The sequence below is a fragment of the Sceloporus undulatus genome, chromosome 8, assembly GCF_019175285.1.
Source record: "Sceloporus undulatus isolate JIND9_A2432 ecotype Alabama chromosome 8, SceUnd_v1.1, whole genome shotgun sequence".
NCBI lineage: Eukaryota > Metazoa > Chordata > Lepidosauria > Squamata > Phrynosomatidae > Sceloporus > Sceloporus undulatus.
Genome location: NC_056529.1, coordinates 16,267,049 through 16,287,526, shown reverse-complemented (window position 1 = coordinate 16,287,526; position 20,478 = coordinate 16,267,049). Strand labels below are relative to the sequence as shown.

The following is a 20,478-nucleotide window of genomic DNA, read 5'->3' as shown; positions in this document are numbered from 1 at the left end:
CTTCAGCTCAGAAACCTAGCAGCTCTGAAAGATCCTTTGCTATTTAACTCACATTCACAGCCATTCCTTCACCCATCACCAGATGCAAACTAAGGCATCTTGTTTTGCAGGCCGTGCAAATCCTAAATAATTAAACTGCACATCCCCTTCCCTAAATTTATACACGCACACCAACACACATACGATGAAGGCAGACACGCAATCATCAAAACATGGTTTGCCCCTTTTTCTAAATTAATCCAATTATTCAAATGTCAGTTAAAACTGTCAGAAAGTGGTTCCTTGGGCCGGGCCAAAACTGTTAAAAATTAAAACTGTTTTACTTCGTTTAGTCTCTCTGCCTTTTTACTGTAAAACCCATCGTCGGAACAAAAAGATGTGGGAATTTGACACCCAGTGCAAGGCAACCCGGCTTCTGTCATACATGCATAATTCACTTTGGAAATCCGCACTCGCTTTTAAAATATTACTAAAATATACATGTAACATATGCTAATCCGGCCGCATTGGCCCGCCGGTAAGAGCCAATAGGTTAGATGTAAACTTTGCCAAGTGCAGACACTGTACATAAAGGGATTATAAATGAAAGGGAAGCAACCGCACTTGTCCCTGGCTCTCTGTCTTCAGCGTTGGCCAAACTGACAGCCCCAAATCCCTGCAACATCTAACATGCCCTTCCTGTGGCGAAGACAGCCTGTTCTCTGAGTCTTAATTACATCCCAGCTGACTGGCCAGCCATGCCAGAACCACGCAACAAACGATGTACCTTCCCTGGCAATATGGTCTGCTAAACAGGCTTCCCAGTCACACGGAAAGAAACTTTCCACAGCAGGAGGGGGACATTGCAAAGAGCGAGGGAGAAAGCAGGATGCTCTCGAGAGGATAGAAGAGAAAGAGAGGAGGGGTAAAGGAGGATGAAGAAGAAAAAAGAAGCTTCCTCCCATCATCCTCTGGAGCTGGCAAGGGCTGCCCAAACGCAAGCGAAGGAGGCAATCCCTTGCCCACTAAGGAGGCCACTTGCGCCAAAGACCGCTGTTCTCCAAGATGGGCCGCTGTTACGAGGACTCGGTAGATTAATGATTGTTAAGGAAGGCTAACCAACCCCTCACTGCTTAGGCCATTATAATTACAGAAGAACAGCAGGCCACATTCTGCAATGGCAAATGGTATCATATGTTTCCCTGGCTGGTTTGCAAAAGAAGCCTTCGTTTGTTTCGGGTACTTTGGGGCTGAAGCTTAAAACAAAGCACAAAAACAGAAAAGAGAGGCCGACCTTAAAAGAAGCATCTAAGGAACAGAGTACTGGCAAACACTCTTTTCTTCCAAAAGGTGCTTTCAGGTCGAGGTTTAGTATTCCAGTGCTTTTGAATGCCTTGGTTCATTTAAACACCACCAACAGCTGCACTCCTTAATGTATTAAACCATAGAATCATGTATATTTCTTCATTTCGAGAGCACTGTACTGGGGGGAAATAGGGCATGGAAGACTTCATTTGTTAGTATGTCACTCTGTATTATTAAGAAACCATGCAACTAATTATTTTTAAAAAATAATTCTGAAAGATAAAGAAATGGATAGAATAATTACTATTCATTTGCAAGAGCACTGGTATCGTAACAAATTCACAAAGTCTGCAAACTTGGAAAGATCAGGAAAAATGGTTTAAAAAAAAGAAGATACAAAGTTTCAGTAACTGCAGGTATTATTTTCCATGCTATGACAGGAAAGTGTATTTTGGCTCTAGAAAATAGTGTGCGTTGAAAAGCCTGTGTTAAAATAACCAGCTAAAGATATAAGCAACTAAGTAAGTGATTAATAATAATTGTATAGGTTGAGTAAACTTTATCCAGAAGTCCAAAATCCAAGATACTCCAAACTCCAAAACTTTTTGAGCTGCAACATAAATAGTGTACTAAGTACCTGCACTGTCTTTATGAGTCTGGAGCCTTATTATGTCTCATTATGTACAGGGATCCCAAAATCCAAATAAATAAATAAATAAATCTGAAATATGGAACACTTCTGCTCCCAAGCATTTTGGATAAGGGCTACTCAAACTGTAGTGCCTTTTTTTTTTATAATCTGAAAGAAAACCTTTCATAAGGAGATGCTAAATCACCCCATTGCACCACTATTCAACACCAAGTATACAATATATTTCCTTACACTTTCTTGTTGTTTGCTGTCATTAACTTCAATTTATGGTGACTCAATGATAAAGAAACCTCCAAGATCCCTGATAAAACCAGCATACAGTGGTTCCTTCTTATATGCTAGGTTTGGTTCCAGGATCCCCCGTGGATAACAAAATCTGTGGATGTTCAAGTCCCATTAAATATAATGGCATAGCAAAATGGTATCCCTGCTATAAAATGGCAAAATCAATGTTTGCTATTAGAAATTTATACTTTTTTGAATATTTTCAAGTGTTTGAATCCATGGATAAAAAAAATCCGTGGATAAGCAGGGCCAACTCTATGTGGCCCCCTGATTTTCCAGCCTCTCAAGCTCAAGAATCCCCCAGTGAAATGTATCACACACAAAAAAAGAGCCTAGTAATCTGTACGTCTCTTCATGGCAGATTTCATTCAAACACAGGAACATCACATACTCTCCAGTGGACTTGTTTGCACGCTACCAAGGGCAGCATGAGGCAACATGGAGCCACCACATTCTCCTCAGCCCAGTGTCTTTTCAAAGTTCCCATGCTATTTTCGCAGGCGGTTCCTGAAAAATATGGAAACAGGTGTCCAATCAATAGCCAAGAAAGGCAGGGCTCTTCAGACTGAAGCCACAGTTAAGTCCATCTACAAAGCATATTTTCAAGAATTCCCCTCTCCTCCTGGCATTTGAACTTGATACTGCCTTCCCACTTTTCTACCTTCTGGTTGACTTCATGCTTAGTGCCTTATTTCCTTTTGTCACAACAGGGAATAATGTGATGTAGGAAAGATCTAGGGTTTTTTCCCCATTCCCCAAGGTGGGTCTTCTTAAGGAACTTTGGCATATAGGCAATTAAGATTGTTGTTGTTGTTAACTACCTTTGAGTTAACTTCGACTCATGGTGACCCTGTGGACGAGACATGGCTAAGACCCCCTGTGTTCAACCATTCTGCTCAGTTCCTGCATGGTCAAGGTCCTGGCCTCCTTGATTGAGTCTATCCATCCGGTATGCGGTCTCCTTCTCTTCTTACTGCTCTCCACCTTTCCTAGGATTATTGTATTTTCTTGTATGTCTTACCTTCTCATAATGTGGCCAAAGTACGAAAATTTAGTCATCTTGGATTCCAGGACTAGGGACTGTTTTGTTGTCTTTTTGGCCATCCATGGTACCCTCAGCACTCTTCTCCTAGCACCACATCTCAAATGAGTCGATTTGTTCTTCTTATCAGCTTCTTTCACTGTCTAGCTGTTTTTCACATTTCTGGGTTGTTGTTTTTTAAAATGAACATCTCATTTGTACAAAATATGAAATTTTCTACGAATATGGCTCCAAAACTAAAAATTGGTGATTGACAATTTTTCCAATAAACAAGTCTCTTTTCTTCCTCAAGGAAGATGAGAAAATTTGTGAGTACTCTTTACATCCCTAACCCATGCGCACTTACCAATAACCACAGACCCTCAATCTAACTTACCTGCCAGGTTTTTTGAGACAATAAAAGAGGGATGGTGAATGTATACAACTTCCAGCTATTCAAAGTAAAAGCCAGACAAACATGAGATTTTTACTCTTTGTTGCTGTTAAGAGGGGAGGAAGAGCAGGAGGAGAGAAAAGAATAATGAGATGATGAGGAGGAAGATAAAGACAAAAAAAGAAGGGAAGGTGGAGGAAATCCTAATAATGGGCATTTAAGATCAGCTTTATACCAAATGTCCTGATTTGGCAATGACATTCCCAATTCATCCTTTGCCATCCCGCTTTTTCAGCTGCTTTTAAAATGACCCAGTTTCTCTTTCCTCCTCCCACTTTCCTTCAACTTACCTCAATTGCTGCAAACTGAGTTCAAGGTGCAAAAGCAGTTTGCACTCAATTTACTCAGTAGAAGTAAAGAAGAGGCAGTAGGTTCAAGCAAAAGCAAAGTGCTGCAGCTTTTCATACCTTGTGTGTCCTTCCTCATTAATAACTTTGGCCACCTTAACCTCACTCTGACATTGCTTGTGTGAAATTTTGGAGGGTATGCTGCGTTTACCTGGAGCAACATGAGAGTGTTCAGAACAAGGGGAAAGCATAGTGCAAATTGGAATCATTTCATCAACTCAGACAATGCCACATTTGAGAGAGATTAAAAATCACAGACGTTTTACTGTTTGCTTTCTCTGAAGAAGTCCAGGTTTCTTGGACGCTGGGACGATGGAATACAATGCAGGAAGTTAACTCTGTATTTAGTTTGAAAGTGTTATTGTTGGAGCCAACACACAGGAAAATGAACTATTTCCCCTGTGGATTTTGGCAGGATATTGTTCCTCATTGCATTGGCAAGGAAGTGTTTCCTCCTGGGCTGTCCATCAGATGTGGCACTCTTAGCAGAGTTGCTGCTTAGCTTTTATGCGCCTTGCAAGGAAGTGAGGTACTGTGCGGAGGAAAGAAAAATAGAAGAAAACGCCAATCCATGCCTGTGGCTTTCTACACGAAGGGGAGCCCACGGGTTCCTTCATTTTATTCTAGGCTTCAAGAGTTACTGCCCACGGTTATGAAAGCCAGAGGCACCATGTAAATCGGTGACACACCTGTTGAGCATGATCAAATGTAACCCTGTACCAGGTTGCAAATTATTACACTTGGTTTAGGTCTGATAAATGACATTTTCTTTGGAACAGCTTTTTAAAATATCTGAACTTGTCATCATTGACTAAAACAGACTGGCACGCAGCCCAATATAAAGAAAAAGAGGTATTTCTTCCCACGGTGCCTAGCTAACTGATGGAATTCAGTACTGCCGGATATTGCGATAATGTCAGGAGCACACCAGGGCTAAAACAGCACTTGCAGCTCTGCATATAACCATCCAGTGTCACTAGCACTGTTGGTGGAAACAACTTCTTATGGAGCAGACAAAATGGCGTCTTCCAGATTTCTGAGACTACAACTATTATAACCTCCAGGTTGCATGGCCAACAGTCAGAAGTGATGGGAACTGTAGTCAAATTTTTTTGGAAGGCACAAGGTTTTCTGCCCATCGTTATTGGTGTGCTCAAACCCTCCAAGCTGGCCACTGCCTTTCCTCATGGAGACAAAGCAGCCTCAACGGCTGATGTGAAAGTAGGAGCCCTCATTTCTACACACACCCAACCAACTGAAACCAATGTGGCATAATGGTTTAGGTGGGAGAACACTAGAACACTGGAGACCAAGGTCTGAATAACTGCTCAGCCATAGAAACCCACTGAGTGATCTTGGGCAAGTCACACTGTCTCAAAGGAAGGCAAAAACAAAGTCCCTCAGAACAAATCCTGCAAAGAAAAAACTATTTTCACCTTAGTGCCACCATAAGTCAGAAACAACTGGAAGGCACATAAGAACAACTAAGCTAGAAGGTTCTGAATCACACCAGTTAACTATGGACAGAAAACTGACTTGTGTCTCTATAATCTGGATCACCGCCCTTCTCCTTCCCTTCCCCAATGCTAAGCAATACAACAGAGGCCACTACTAGAGCTTGACAGCTTCTGGGCAGTTGGAGGGTGAAGAACTGCACATGTGAAGCTATGCACAGATGTAGGATCCCAGCACATGTTTGCCAGGTGGGCAAATCAAATCCCTATGCTTCAGTAAATCTCTACTTCTGATCTCCTCTGATGGCAAAGAGTAATGAAAGGAAGCAAACAGCATGATCACATCCTGCTTAGTAACTAAAAAGTGGATTCATAAGAACCAATACATGAGAAGTACTTCAAAAGGGTTATTTGAATACATGGAGTGTGCATACTCTCAGAATGCATGGGGTGGTGATGGTGACAGGGCAGTGGCATTGTGGGTGATGTCTCCTCTTCTGATCACTCCCTGTTTAGATGATGAAATGAGAGATATAGCCATGCTAGTCTGGAGTATCAGTATGGAAAGGAATCTTGTAGCACCTTTGAGACTAACTGTTTGAAAGACATTGTAGCATAAGCTTTCATACACTAGGCCTGCTTCTTCAAAGGCATGGATTGAATTATTGCCCAGGAAGGACCTTTGTAGTCAGTCCTTGGACACAGTGTTGGTTTTTGGATTCCATTAAAAATGAGAGAGAGAGACAGAGACAGAGAGAGACAAAGACAGAGAGAGAGAGAGAGAGAGAGAGAGAAGAGAGAGAGGAACTCTATGAACTTGAGTGACAGAGATGCGTCAATCATGAAGCAAAGTTCATTGTGCAATGAGTGGCTTTCATGTTCATACACCAAGGCTGCTTCACTTCTCTAAAAATAGACCATTTAGTAATATGGCATGACCAAAACCTCCATTCTTTACATGCACAGACACTGTATTTCCATCCTTGCTGAAGTCACGTCTAAACACTTCTATTACTCAAATTATATAGTACTCCTTCTTCCAGTCTAAATGTATTTATTTATTTTTGGTTTTCTGGCTCTGTTTTATTTAAAGCCTTGGTTTCAGAATCTTGAATAGATTCTTTCAGCGCAAATATGGGTTTGGGGATTTGACTTGACTCTTGATATAATGACAGTATTGTTGTTGTTTTTATAAACATCTTTCCTTTTCATTGCTTGCAATATAAACCTTTTAGTTTGTGGATTTTGGAGCCGGGGGGAAGAAAGATGTGACTCCCATCTAACCATGGAAGAGGGATGTGAAGAAAAAGGAGCAGGAAGTGGTGGACATAAAAGGCTCAAAACAAGACAAAAATCACCTCTATTATAAAATGACTCTACAGATTGTATGGGCTGGCCTATGCATGCAAGACAACAGGCCAGTACAGACAAGCCAAAATAAAGCTGCTTTGGGTCACTTTGGAGGTATGCTGTTTATAATGTGTTCTGCTACTGCTGATTTTTCTGGCTGACCCAGTCTGCAGTGTCTCTCATGTTCCTTGATTCATGTTTAAACGCTGCTCTTGGAGGTCCCTATGTAGATTTATCCGCAGCTGCATGGTATGCAGTAAACTCCTGCGGCCATGAGAGAGTCTCTCCTGTCCATCATTGAGTGCAAGTCCCACTGCATCTACCACCTGAGGCTGTCACCTCATTCTACCTAATAACATGGTTGAAGTATAGTTGAAGGCACTAGGCTCCACCTGATCTTGGAAACTAATAGGGTCAGCCCTGGTTAATACTCAGATGGGGGACAACCAAGGAACACCAGGTGCTGAGGGCTATATTTCAGATGACTATAATGGCAAACCAGTTCTGAGTATTCCTTGCCTAAGAAAACTATGAATTTATGAGGTCACCATAAATCAACAGGAATCTTAGAGGCACATATACACATAGGTGGCTGGATGTGATTCTCACTTTACATGAAATATCAGAGGTAAGAATATACAGTTCTTGAGTTGTGCAATTCCTGCATCCTACAGGTTGGGAAGGATAACAAAGGTGCCTGTCCAAACCCTTCCTCCCTACTAAAAAGATACCTTGGAGCCAACATTGAATAGAACAATGAAGCCAAAGCAACACACCTTTTAAAAGCTGACTCTCGGGGTTTTGGGAGGAGAAGGAGATAACTTTTACTATGAGGATTCAGCTCTTCTTAAAAATGTTATTCTCAGCAGACTGAGCTGCTTTGGACGGACTATTTAAATATCTATTAAATTTAAATTCAAAACTGTCACATTTAAAAATCCATATATGCTGACAAGGAGCAGGTTGTTGTTGATGACTAAGGTTTGCATTATTTTATTTTATTTTTTAAAGGGAGAACGGAAGGAGAAAAAAGATGAAGGAGAAATAGAGTTATTGTTCCTATATGGAAGAAATTCAGCCTTAAGTTATTATATATTTGGGCTCATAAAAAAAACCCCGATATCAAGGTTCTAATCATGCAAGGGATGCATTCTTGAAGGAGGCAGAAGATGAATACTGCAACCCGCTGAGCATTCATAAATCACAGTGAAGAATGCAACACTTGTTATAATTTTCTCTAATTTATGAATGGAAATAATAAGCAATTACAAAGATGAAGCAGATGGGGCAGATGGGGCAAGGATACTCAGGAGTTAGAGTATTACACTCGACTCCCCACATTCACTGGTTTCTCTTTTGCGGATTTGATTATTTGTGGATTTGATTAATATGTTCTCTCTAGGAATCTCTAGGTCCTCCAGTGCAATTCTATGGTCAGTGGTTCTAGGAGTCATGCTGGAGGACCTAGAGGTTCCTAGAGAAGTGTTCTCTCTGGTGAAAGTAATAATAATAACATTCATGATTTTTGTTTTGAATTACAGTCGTTCCTCTGTATCCATGGATTTTTTCCCCCTAGATTCAATCACCCATGGCTTGGAAATATTCCAAAAAAGTATAAATTCCAAAAGGCAAACCTTGATTTTGCCATTTTATGTAAAGGATACCGTATTACTATGCCATTGTAACATCAGAGGCAGATTACAGAATGGGCTGCCGGATGAGATCCATCACATTACCACCTTAAACAGCTTCACAAAAGCTGTCAAGATGGATCTCTTCTGGCAGGCCTTTCCCGAATAGATAACCGGCTACCAAATAAGTTGAACCTGTTATTCCCTGATTTCTGCTACAGCCATTGTTGATTTCTTTATTATTTTAAGGTATGCTTTAATCTGTAAACTATTTAATTGTATTTTAGGGGGGATTGTTGGGATACGGGATTGTATATTTTAACGTGTAAGCCGCCCCGATTGTGTTGCACAGAGAAGCAGGATATAAATATCATCATCATCATCATCATCATCATTGAGCATCCACGGATTTTGGTATCCATGGGGGGAGGGGTCCTGGAATGAAATCCCAGTATATATCTAGGGTCCACTGCATGTATGTGTGTGTGTGTATCACTTGGGGGGGCTGTGCCCCTAATCCTTACAAATGTGGGGGGGCAACTGTAGTTCAATGTCTAGGATCAAGTGTTGCCGCATATTAAGACATCTCATTCATTTTTATCACTTGCAACAGAGACACATTGCAACCCACTTTAATAGTTAGGAATGTCAGTTAGTGAAATGACTTTGTAAAGGCAGTCGCGGGAAGGCGGACAGCGACCGTTTAATGAGGCCGTTTGCTATAACTCTATCCGGGAGCTGGAAAGCAACAGACTGCAAAACAAGTGAAAAACTCCTCTCTGTCCCAAGTAAGAAAAAGAAGAAGAGAGGAGATACTTTTGATGGCAGGTCCTTTCATTTCCTCTGGCGTCAGGTTGGCTACAGGTGAACGAGAGCAATGTAACCACTACAAGAAGAAGAAAGGTGAGGTTAAAAGACCAATCACTTATCTTGTATTGATTTCGGGACACTATGTTCCAGATATTTTTACGAGATAGAATAACCGCTCTCGGGCTCGCCTTCGCGTTGGGAAGAGACAAAAATACAGAGAGGGACATGGAAGTTGCTTTATAGCCATGTTTCTTTGAAGCAAAATGGCATATTTGAATTCTTTAAGGGAAGAGGGGGGAGAATCAGATGAGAGAAAGCAAAGCACATTTCCCACTAATCCACCGTTTGTCTTTGCTGCTACACAACCTGTGAGTTGAGAGGTCAATATTCAAGTGCAATTGGTCCTTTTTTGTCTGTCTGTCTGTCTTTTTTCATCTCAGGTAACCCCACATTTCTGGTAATTGAACCCAGTCTACCCAGTCAGTGGTCCTGTCAACTCATATTCAGTGTCGGTCATTACCGAGAAATGTTTCATGACATGTTACACTGAGGGAAGCACCGCGGCACCGCTAGACAGATTCCCCTTGGCACCACCAGCGGAAGACAATGGGAGCTCTTTTTAAGACCAGTGATGTTTAACATTTTTACTTGCCGTCAGCGTGACTAACCATCAAAATACTTAGATCCCCCTGAATGGCAGAATAATACATACACACACACACACACACACACACACACACACACATCATACAAGCAACTTAACTGTACTTGCTCGGCTTTGAGAAAGCACCGATCCAAATCAGGAATAAAACAAAGGAAAAGCTTTAGAGGCACCAGTTCAAAACTCATTCAAGTCTAGCAACTTGATTTATTTATTTTTATTCTTTATTACAGTTATCAAACATCATGAATGATAAAAACAATAAGTAATAAAGCAACAAAACTATTGAAATGATCACAATCAAGATTGGAATTCTCATCATCAATATAAATATCAATCTTAAATCATCTCTTCTGTGTATATTTAGGTTTTCCAAGTTAATATTTTTAACAGAAAATTTAGAGCAAGTAACACAAAAAAGTGTGTGTGGGAGGGGGGCAAAAACATGCATGTACTCTGATGTATAAATGGCAAAAAAGTTAAACTCTCTAATCCAACGAATTCTAGATGGACACATCCATCAAAGCCAGCCTGAACTATGCCATTTCCCAAGGCTTTTAGAAGACATTTGCACTGTCGTTGTAGGCAGACTCCCCCCCCCCCAAAGCAGAACTACTAAGTTCATAGTGCAATATAGGGAGGGATGAGATCTCCAAAGTGCACAGCTGCCAAAACAATGCAGCAGATCAATAGTAAAAGCATTCTGGATTACTTAGTTTGGCATGCTCAGGGCTACTATATCTCTCTCCATCCCACTGCTGACCAAGTTCTAACAATCTCTTCTTCGGTGAAAGAAAGTGCTGCTGTCAGGTGTGCTCAGAGCAAGATGGGAATAATTCAGAATGGCCTTTCTCAAAATGCATTTGTCTACTCAAAAAAAGTGGGGGGAGGGTAGTGTGATGCAGTTGCTTAAATATTGGACTATGACTCTAGAGGACAGGATTCGAATACCTGCTCAGAAATGGGAAGCCACTGAGTGACCTTGGGCAAGTCACACTTTCTCAGTCTCAGAGGAGAGCAAAAGGCAAACTCCCTCTGAACAAATCTTGTCAAGAAAGCCCCACCTTACGGCCATAAGTTAGAAACAACTCAAAGCCACACACCAACAGCAAAACATTCAAAAACAGAAGATATGGGAAATGTGTGGTCATGGGCCAGATATGACCTCAGAAGCCCCTGTGACATATTGCCATCTACCCCAATCGTTAAAAGGGAAGACTTAAACATGTCCAGTTATGCCAAGGTACAATACCACCAGGGGATTATTTAAGGCTATCCCTCAGGTCTCTTTTAGGGTTGATACCCTAAAAGCTAAATTTGATCCTCTTAGAGTTCCAATCCAGCCATCTCCCAAGGCTTGGTAGTAAAGTTTTCCATAATACCCTCGATTGGGATTTTCCCCACTTTTGTACACATTTGTCCATTTCTAAAACACTGAATTGTGTCTCCCAAGGCTTTGTAGTAAATTCTGGTGGGGTTATAAACTGTCTTAAACCTCTTAAAAGCCAGCAAAACCAAAACCAAACCAAACACCCCACAACTGTCAGTAAAGTTCTGGACAGTTCCTGGTCACAATATCAAAATCAAGTGGTGTAAACCATTGTGAAATAACAAAATCAAAAATGTGAGCTCAGAAGGGCTCAGGAGAGGCCTTTCTCTTTTTACAAGATGATGTTGGGTTGTCAGTTGAGTTGTCAATATGAAAACCGAAGACAGATCCTTCAACTTCGGTATTCATCTTTTTAAAGTCTTGTAAGCCACCTTGAATCCCATTTGGGGAGAAAAGCAGGATAAATATCCCATAAATAAATAAATTTGTGTAAAAGCAGTTGTTGCTTGTCAAGTAACATGCAACAGTCACTAAAACTCTCTCTTCTATACAAGAGGAGGAGCTGCCTCCAGTTTTCACTCTGACAACACTAACACTTCTCACTTCCTAGTCACTTCATGTTTTAAATTATCAACATCATCAATCATCATCATCATCATCATCAGTCTCCCCTGGCCATAAAAATGGCCCAAAATATGCCACCAAAAAGCCCTCCTACACTCCCTAGCGGGCATTTGGGGACAATTTTACGAAGCCTGGTAGATCCTGTAATTCACAAAAATGGCCCTAAGGGTTGCCCGGAGCCCAGAGTCCACTTTGCCCATCCTTGCCCTATATGGGCTAAAACGATCTGCCCCAATAGAAGGAAGGTTCCTACATTATAATTTTTAGTGTGGCTTCCATCAAAGAGGGGGAAACGGGGATTTCAACAAGCGCCATCATTCATGGCATTCAAGCCTTCCAGCCTAGCAGGGGGGAAATGTGTTGTTACAATTTTTCTAACGCTGAAATACCCCATCGCCAAATGTTCCTGTCAGAGCGCGGTTTAATTACTTTGGCACCCACACCACTTATAATCACCTGTCATTAGCAACAACGCTTGCATCTGTTTACACGTCTGTCAGAAACGACGGCCCAGCTGAAGACGAGGGATGTAAGACAACACTTGCGAGGACACAGCCCCAGATGTGCAAAGGGCGTCTTAAGGTTATCCGTCCCCAGTGGGGGAAGAGAAGAACGTCCGAGAAGTCAAAGTGTAGCGGAGATGCTATGGCTGGCATCCTTTCGATATCAGCATAGAGACTTATATTATGTCTTATTGTTTATGTAGTTATTTTAATACGGAATGGAGGGGAGGGTATGACTTTAAAGAAGCATTTCTTCACGGGAGGTGTAAGGTTGCCATGTCACCTTATCTAGAGCTTGAAAGTAAATAGTTACAATTAACACGACTACCTGGGATAGGTTGTGTTTTGCAGTGCTTCCCAAACTCTGGTCTGCCAGGTATTTTGGACTTCAGTTCCTATATCATTGGCCAAGGCAGCTGGGACCTCTGGAAGGTGAAGACCAAAACACCTGGAAGATTAAGGTTTGAGAGTCACTTTGTTACGACAAAGATGAGACAAAGGTAAATTTCCAAAGAAACACAAGTGGACACAAAAGATGCAGCTACACTGTCAAAATAATGCAGTTTGACACCACTACCATGGCTCCATCCTCCAGAATCCCGGGATTGGTAGTTTTGCGAGGCAACAACACTCTCTGGTAGAGAAGGCTAAAGAGTTTGTAAAACTACGAAGCTTAGGATTACATAGGATGGAGCTACAGCACTTAGAGTGGTGTCAAACTGCATTATTCCTACAACGTAGATGCACCCAAGTCACTTTACTCATGTTAAATGCAGCTTTTTTCTGATTATTTTTTCACACTTTTAATAAAAAGGTATTTTAGAGACATGTTGGAAGGAATCCTCCCTCCCCAGTTTTGGATCATTTTCTTATCTTTTTATAAACCAACTTTTATATTAGTATTTAAAAAAAAAAAAGACCCTGGAGGATAGCTATGTCAGGCCCAAAGCCTACTGTTTAGTCCCATCTAAAGTAGACCCATTGATTAAATGGGATTTACCTATGTATTGACTCATTGTTTAACAATTGAAATATTTACTCTAGTTGGGACTAGTCAATAGGATTCAGTCCATGGCCATCACAGACTTTCTCCAAGTCTCCTTCTTTATTGATTTTATTCAGATTTCTATTGTATTTTACTATATAATGTTCCAATATACATAGAGTGCCCTGTGTAATCCATCTCTGTAAGAAGAGGAATTCCACACTTGCTGTTCTCTCTTTCAATGCATATAAAGCATTTGATATATTGGAATGAAAAGAGAGAGAGAGAGAGAGAGAACACCAACAACAACGCAGCACTTGTAGTACCTGAAAGATGTATAAAGTGGGTCCTTGGTTTCACTGGGGTTTGGTTCCCAGACGAAAGGCATTAAAGGGAAATGACTTTTAACTATCATGTTTTTGTTACATCTGATGTAAAGATGTGCTCAAATGGAATTTCATGGGCAGAGGGCCTTTTCTCTCCCAACTTTGGGACATCATGGGAGAAACCATGAAGAAGGGAAAGAACATGTGGCTCTGGGCAGATAGGCCAAGCAATGGTGAAGTCCCCAAAGCGGCACTTTTAAAGAAGCTATTGCCAACATGGATACTAAAGTGATATAGTCCCAGAACATGTCTGTACCATGTCATCCAATGATCATCTGAACTGGCCTTAATTACATTCTAAACTAAGATTTCTTTGGGTTTTATAAATTGGGGGACATGATCAAACACAGACAAAAGAAGGCTGACACTGTGGTTAATCTTCACAACTCTTTCCAACACAGTTCCCACCATGAAATGCCCACAGAGATACATCTCTGGTTTTCATTTGGAGGGATTATGTATCATTATCAAGGGCCAACATGTTTGCACCCAAACCGTCAGCCTAAGCTCCCTGCTACTTGCTTTGAATTTGTCTAAAGCTGTGGTTGTTCTCAGAGTTAAGGATAAATCGCCTTCTTAATCGGTTGTGATATTTCCTCTAAGCTGACTCTTTATTTGGGTAAATTAACCGCTCCCTGGGAATCCTCTAATGATGGCCCCAGACCTTCAAGGAGGGGAGATGCTGGTATACTGACATTACAGCTTGCCTTCTAGATACGTCTGCAATAGTTAAAGAAACATGTGGCAACATTTGATGCTAAATTTGAAATGCATTTTCTGCCCCTGCTACACACCTGAAACCGAGCCAAGATATCTCTTTGCTTTGCATTATAGTGAAATCCAAACTGGTCTGGATGACTATAAATGGTTACTGTTTGTCTTGGCTCCTACCTGTATCAGATTCAGACTAAGGAATCTTAGCAAAGAAATTACATGGGATAAAATGGATATTTCTAAATTACAAGGCTGCAATTCCAGGGGCTCGGGATATCGGTTTTCTGTTTCATCTAATCCTGCTGGAGAGAAAATTGTGTGGATCTGACAACAAAGGATCGAAAAGCATTTGCTTTCACGGGCCAAATGCTTCTTGTTTTGATTATATTGGAGATTCAGAAACAAAATAAAGATCAAGATCAGTTACAGCTTGCTAACAAATCAAACAGTTGTATGCTGGAAACAGTGGAAAACTTGGAGAAACCTTAGGCACTGTGGCTTTCTCCTTCTCAAGGCCAAATGTTAAATTATAAGGAAGAGGGGGCAGTTGCCTCTTGAATTCGCTACTCGCTCCATAACATGAGACAACTTGCCTTGCATCCCTAGTGTATTACCATAGAACATTTCCATATCACTGCCTGCAGCTACCAATGTTATGGAGCAAAGGAAAGAACAATTCAGATAAGATGCCACTGTGAGACAGAAGAGAATTCTGTGTGGGGTTGTCATTTTCAATGAAAGCTCTGTATTACCACCAAGCTCTCCCAAAATGTTATACAATAACATATGCTCGAATTGGACACAATCTCATATTTTGATCCAACCAAAACATCTGGGTTTTTTTTAATTTTTTTTTTAAAAAAAACCTTGTTTCAATGTAAGAGTATAGGATGTTGTCTTACAATGAATCAGAGCATCCTTCTATTTAGCACCTTCAGGCAAATTATTTTACACCTTGGAGATCCATGATATTCCTTGGTGGTCTTCCAACCAAGATTGGCTTTTGAAATCACCTAAGAATGGATGTGTTCCAGCTGGTATGGTGGACATGCTAGGGTTGTTTATGCTGAACACATGGAAGAGGAGTGAGATCTTGACCCATGATACCACCTTGGCCTTCATGTGTCCCTTTATCTTTCTCCTTTGCTTCCACGCATAGAGGAGAAGGGGAGAATATAGCTGTTTGTCCACAGGCTTTGCACACACAGTTCCATGGGGTTTTCTTAGGCAAGGAATACTCATAGGTAGTTTTGCCAGGTCCTTCCTCTGAAAAATAGGGAAGCCAAAATAAAGCTGCTTTGGGTCACTTTGGAGGCATGCTGTTTAAATGATGCATGTGTCCTAAGAGGTTGGAAGTGATGTCAAAGCCACACTCTAGTCCTAAGAACTGCAGCGTACCTTTGGCACAGCTTCTGGTCTCTTAAGATGCATGTGTCGTTTAAACAGCATACCTCCAAAGAGGCCCGAAGCAGCTTTATTTTGGCCTGTCTGTTTGGGCCCTTAGTCTGCAGCACCTGGCATTCATTGGCAGTCTCCCATCCTTGGCTGACCTGGCTTAGCTTCCAAGATCAGATGAAATGTGGTCTCTTTAGGGTATTTAGTAGACCCATTCAATCAATTTGTGAATGAATAGTGAACATGTTGGCATATCCAAATGATTGATCTACTCTAGTCAAGACTAATAGCAGGATTTAGGCACTTCTCTATCTAGATCCCACACCATAGATTGATCAACAAGGTATCCAAAGCTATCTCTTTCTCATAGCCAGTCCTATAGCAGGCATGAAACAGGCCTGCACAATTTTGTTCTTGCCGTGTGTCTTCAAGTAATTTCCAACTTAAGGTGATTTTAAGGCAAACCTATCACAGGGTTTTAAATCTGTTAAGAGGGGGTTGCCTTTGCCTTCCTCTGAGAGTAAGAAAGGGTGACTTTCCCAAAGTCATCCAGTGGGTTTCCATAACTGAGTAGGGATTAAAACTTTAGTCTCCAGAGTATTAATCCATTGCTCAAACCGCTGGCTCTCCTACACATCTGATTCCTGAAGAGGTACCATTCAAACACCTTACCCAAGAACTGAATTTTTGAGACTGATCAGAAATTATGGTCAGGTTTAAGGCGTGTTAAATCAAATGTTTTAAAACCAATCTATTGGGCACATAGGAACTGTTCTCTCCTGTAGAGAGGCAGTCACTACTGTCCTTATCCATTTTGTTACTCTCTCTTGCTTAGTTACTTTTATAACTACAGTCTAGCCCACCTTTCCAAGGATGTAGTAAACAAATTCCAAGTCTGGGCATATTGAAGAAGAGGGAATTGTTATAACCGAACTTGGAGAGGGCATGCCACAGTTCATCTTTACTTATAAAATTGGCTACATTGATCTGCATGAGTGAGGACTGTGGTAACCATTGGTTCTTTCTCTGTTATGGGTACATTTATGACTGTTAGTGTCCGCTCAACAAATGCTGAATGTGGGTGGGTATAACAGAAAGAAAGAAACAGAGAATGATTTAGATCAGACCCAGGTGTGTCACTTTATCACCTACTTTGACAGGGAGCCAGTGTGGTATAGTGGATTGAGTGTTGGACTAGGATTAAGGAGACCAGGGTTCAAATCCCTGTGAAAACCCACTAGGTGACTTTGGGTAAGTCACACTCTGTCAGCCTCAGAGGATGGCAATGGCAAACCCCCCCTGAAGAAACTTGCCAAGAAAACCCTGTGATAGGTTTGATAGGTCACCATAAATCAGAAATGGCTTGAAGGTACACAACACACAACATATGACCAGGATTATGAGCTGGACTAAATATACATTAAAAATATCAGTTAAAGTATTTATCTCCTAAACAAATGAAGGAACGTGTGCCGAAGTGGCTCCATATCTTGGATATCATTTAATGTTGGACTAGTACTGGTGCCACACACTTGACCAAGAACAAATCTGATAAGACAGCCCTTGGGAATGTAAGAAACCCCAACCAGAAAACTAGAATCCCTCCTCCAATTCCACTGTGCTATTGTTTTAATTAAAAGTTATTTTTAAAAAAGAGAACAAGAAAAGGAGTGTGAGGATTTAAATGAGTTATGATTAAAATAATGAACCCTGGAGCCAAAGTGTTTTAGATAAAAGATACATTTGGTGTTGGGAGAGATAAATTGCTTATGGAAGCTAAGTGAACGTATCTACAGCAAATATATTGCCCCATTCTGGCGCAGGGGTGGGGGACAACATAAAAGTTTCCCCTTGCATCATTAGCTTTCTCTATAATAAACGAGATGCTCCGTGTGATGTATCGTACGGCAAAGAAAACACAGCTGTTTTGCTTCGGCAGGGAAAAGTGCATAGGTGCGCCGCACCTGAGTCTCCGCACACTTAATAAGCCCTCTATAGTGATGCTGGCGATCTTGTAACAGCTACTGCTGAAAACCATTATCTATGGATAATTAACTGTGTCAGGACACCGAGGTCCTAACATGAGGCCCTCATAATTCCCCACTAAGGGAAAGACAGTATAACATTATTGTAATATATGACTAATTTTGAACAATAAGGGCCTTGCTGTTGTTGTCTTATTCTAGGAAATGCTGCAAAACACCCCCAAGTTTTAAAGGAATACTTGCTTTGTTCCTACATTGGACTGCCTTCCCTTCTGTGCCTGCTTTATTTATTAGTTACTTGTTACAAGAATTTGCACTGTGTGCTTCCAATAGTTTCTAACAACAGCCTAGAATATATATGGTCTAACATAAAGAAGGAAAATGCACAATGAAAAATAATCCAATTTTAATGATTATTCCATACCACAATTTTTTTACTTTATAAAAGTCAAATTTACCCCCAAAATCTATCAACTTAATTGTTCCAGTTCTCATCATCCTCACTGAATATTCCTTTGTAAGGCTCCAAGTGGAGTGTAAGATGAAAGAATAATAAGGGATAGCAACTTCCACCTTTACTATTCCAAAACATTATGAAGATATAGCGCATCTCAGTAAATTGATTATATGCCTGCCTGATTTCTTTTAATTTTGATAATGTTTCTTAATTTAATTATATATACCATGTCCCAAAATCTTAACAACCCATCTGCTTACTTTTACCCCCATTCATGCCTCTCAGAGCTTGCTTTCGATTGCTACTAACATCCAAAAAGAAAGGAAAGGAAATGAAATGAAAGGAAAGGAAAGGAAAGGAAAGGAAAGGAAAGGAAAAAGAGACCCCAGATCTATCAAACTAAGTGAAGGGAAAAAACCATTTGTACACTTTTCATACATTGCATTGATTGTCTACTTTGCATAGATATTTCTAATTTTTTAATATATATTATCATTACATGAAGTTTTTTAAAATTATTATACTAATTTAAATGTGTTTTCTTTGCAAAGCCGCTGTTATACAGAGGTCAGGTTTTTAAGCACACACCAATTCCAACCATTATTTTCCACACCCCCTCCATCCAGGAAACAATAAATATCAATTCACATTGATAGATATTGACTTATTAATCCTCAAAACATCTTCTTGTTGGTTTTTGTCCCCCACAGAAGGAGGAGGAAGAAGAAAAAAGAAGAGGAAGAGGGAAGAAAACTAATAAAAGGGGGGAAAGATATTTTAATTACTCAATTAAAAGAAGACTTTTCCGAGACAAAAGCTGGAGGACGCTTATTAAGAGGACTGCCTATCGTGTTGGGCTTTGCTTTACTTCATAATTAAAATCGCACCTGAGCAGAGCCATCTGTGAGTACGTATTGAGTTTCTTACACAGCATGAAACCCCCTTTTTTTCCATTCTACACACAAATGGCAACATATTTCTGTACAAACTTCACAGGAAATTTTTTAAAAAAAACAAACAATTTACACAAATCATGAACAACCTTTCCTTTTTTTTAAAGTAAGTGTGTTGCAAAAAATAATAATAAAGATTATCGCATTGAACTATAAATAATGGAGAGTTATATCTTGGAATTCAGCCTGTTTCCCCATGTTGCACAGATGGACTCTGTCAAAGGCCACTCTGCGCATGGTATTCCCCAAAGTGAGACTAGGAGAAATGTGCGTCTCTGTTATTAAGTAAAGATCACCTACATGTAACTGCAGTAGTAGTAGTTTCAAAAATCACAACATACCTCGGTAACTTCAGATATAAAAGTGGCTATGATTATCATCACCACCATCACTACTTGGACTGGACAAGCTTTCACCAGTATAGCTTTCAAACACATAGGAAAAGTAATATGTAAGATCTTCACAAGTGACAATATTAAAGGATAGCTTCCATGTCAATGGAGTAGTGCATTCGCCTGGAGCTTTACTATGAATGTTCTATCCAAGCTGTTGAGCCCTAACCTTCAATTAGATTCAACAACTTTAGATTCACCACTCTGTCAACGTGGAAGTGATCAGCTACCACTCCTCTCCAATCACTTGATGAGATCTTATATACATATTTGACATTGCTGTGGAGTATACTGTAGTGCTGCATCGAGATACATCCATCTGTACCAGGACCTCAGTACATAAAGCGTGTTGTAAGCCACAGCAGTGGTAGGTCTGACCTATGTGTACTGCGGAGGACAGAGAGAACCCATGTTGGTGCTTATCCGCTTGTGAGAAGGAGGAAAAGATGAAAGTTATAAAATGAAAAAAGGGGGGGGATGAGCCAATAGTTTATTTTATTTTATTAAAAAGAATGAAAAGAAGCATTACAGGTTTTACAAATAAAATACATCCTAAACAATATAAAGAGTTCTTATCTATTTATATGCAATACCCATGCCACCCTCCCCCCAAACAATATTACCTATATAACATACACATTTTCTGTTTTTCAGGATCTAAAATAAGTTTAAGTTCAGTATTTCCATATGACCTGTCTTTATGTTGTAAGCATTTTCTTTAATGTTAACAACTTCTTTTGGTTAAATGATTAAATGTCAACATACATTTTTATCTTATTAGAATTCCTAAAGAAATGTATTGTCT

General features: G+C 40.3%; 1 protein-coding gene across 5 annotated transcripts in view; it reads right to left on the bottom strand.

Annotated features, from left to right (window-relative positions):
* FTO (FTO alpha-ketoglutarate dependent dioxygenase) overlaps positions 1–20,478 on the bottom strand; it is a 246,335-nt gene that overhangs the window by 94,454 nt on the left and 131,403 nt on the right. The window contains exon 9 of one of the 5 annotated variants that reach the window (XM_042438438.1): positions 11,233–12,854. The exons of the other annotated variants lie outside the window; for them this stretch is intronic. Within the exon in view, the coding sequence (XP_042294372.1) occupies positions 12,731–12,854 (124 nt within the window). The 3' untranslated portion in view covers positions 11,233–12,730. Of the gene's footprint in view, positions 1–11,232; positions 12,855–20,478 lie in introns of those variants that run through there. 5 annotated transcript variants of the gene reach the window in all.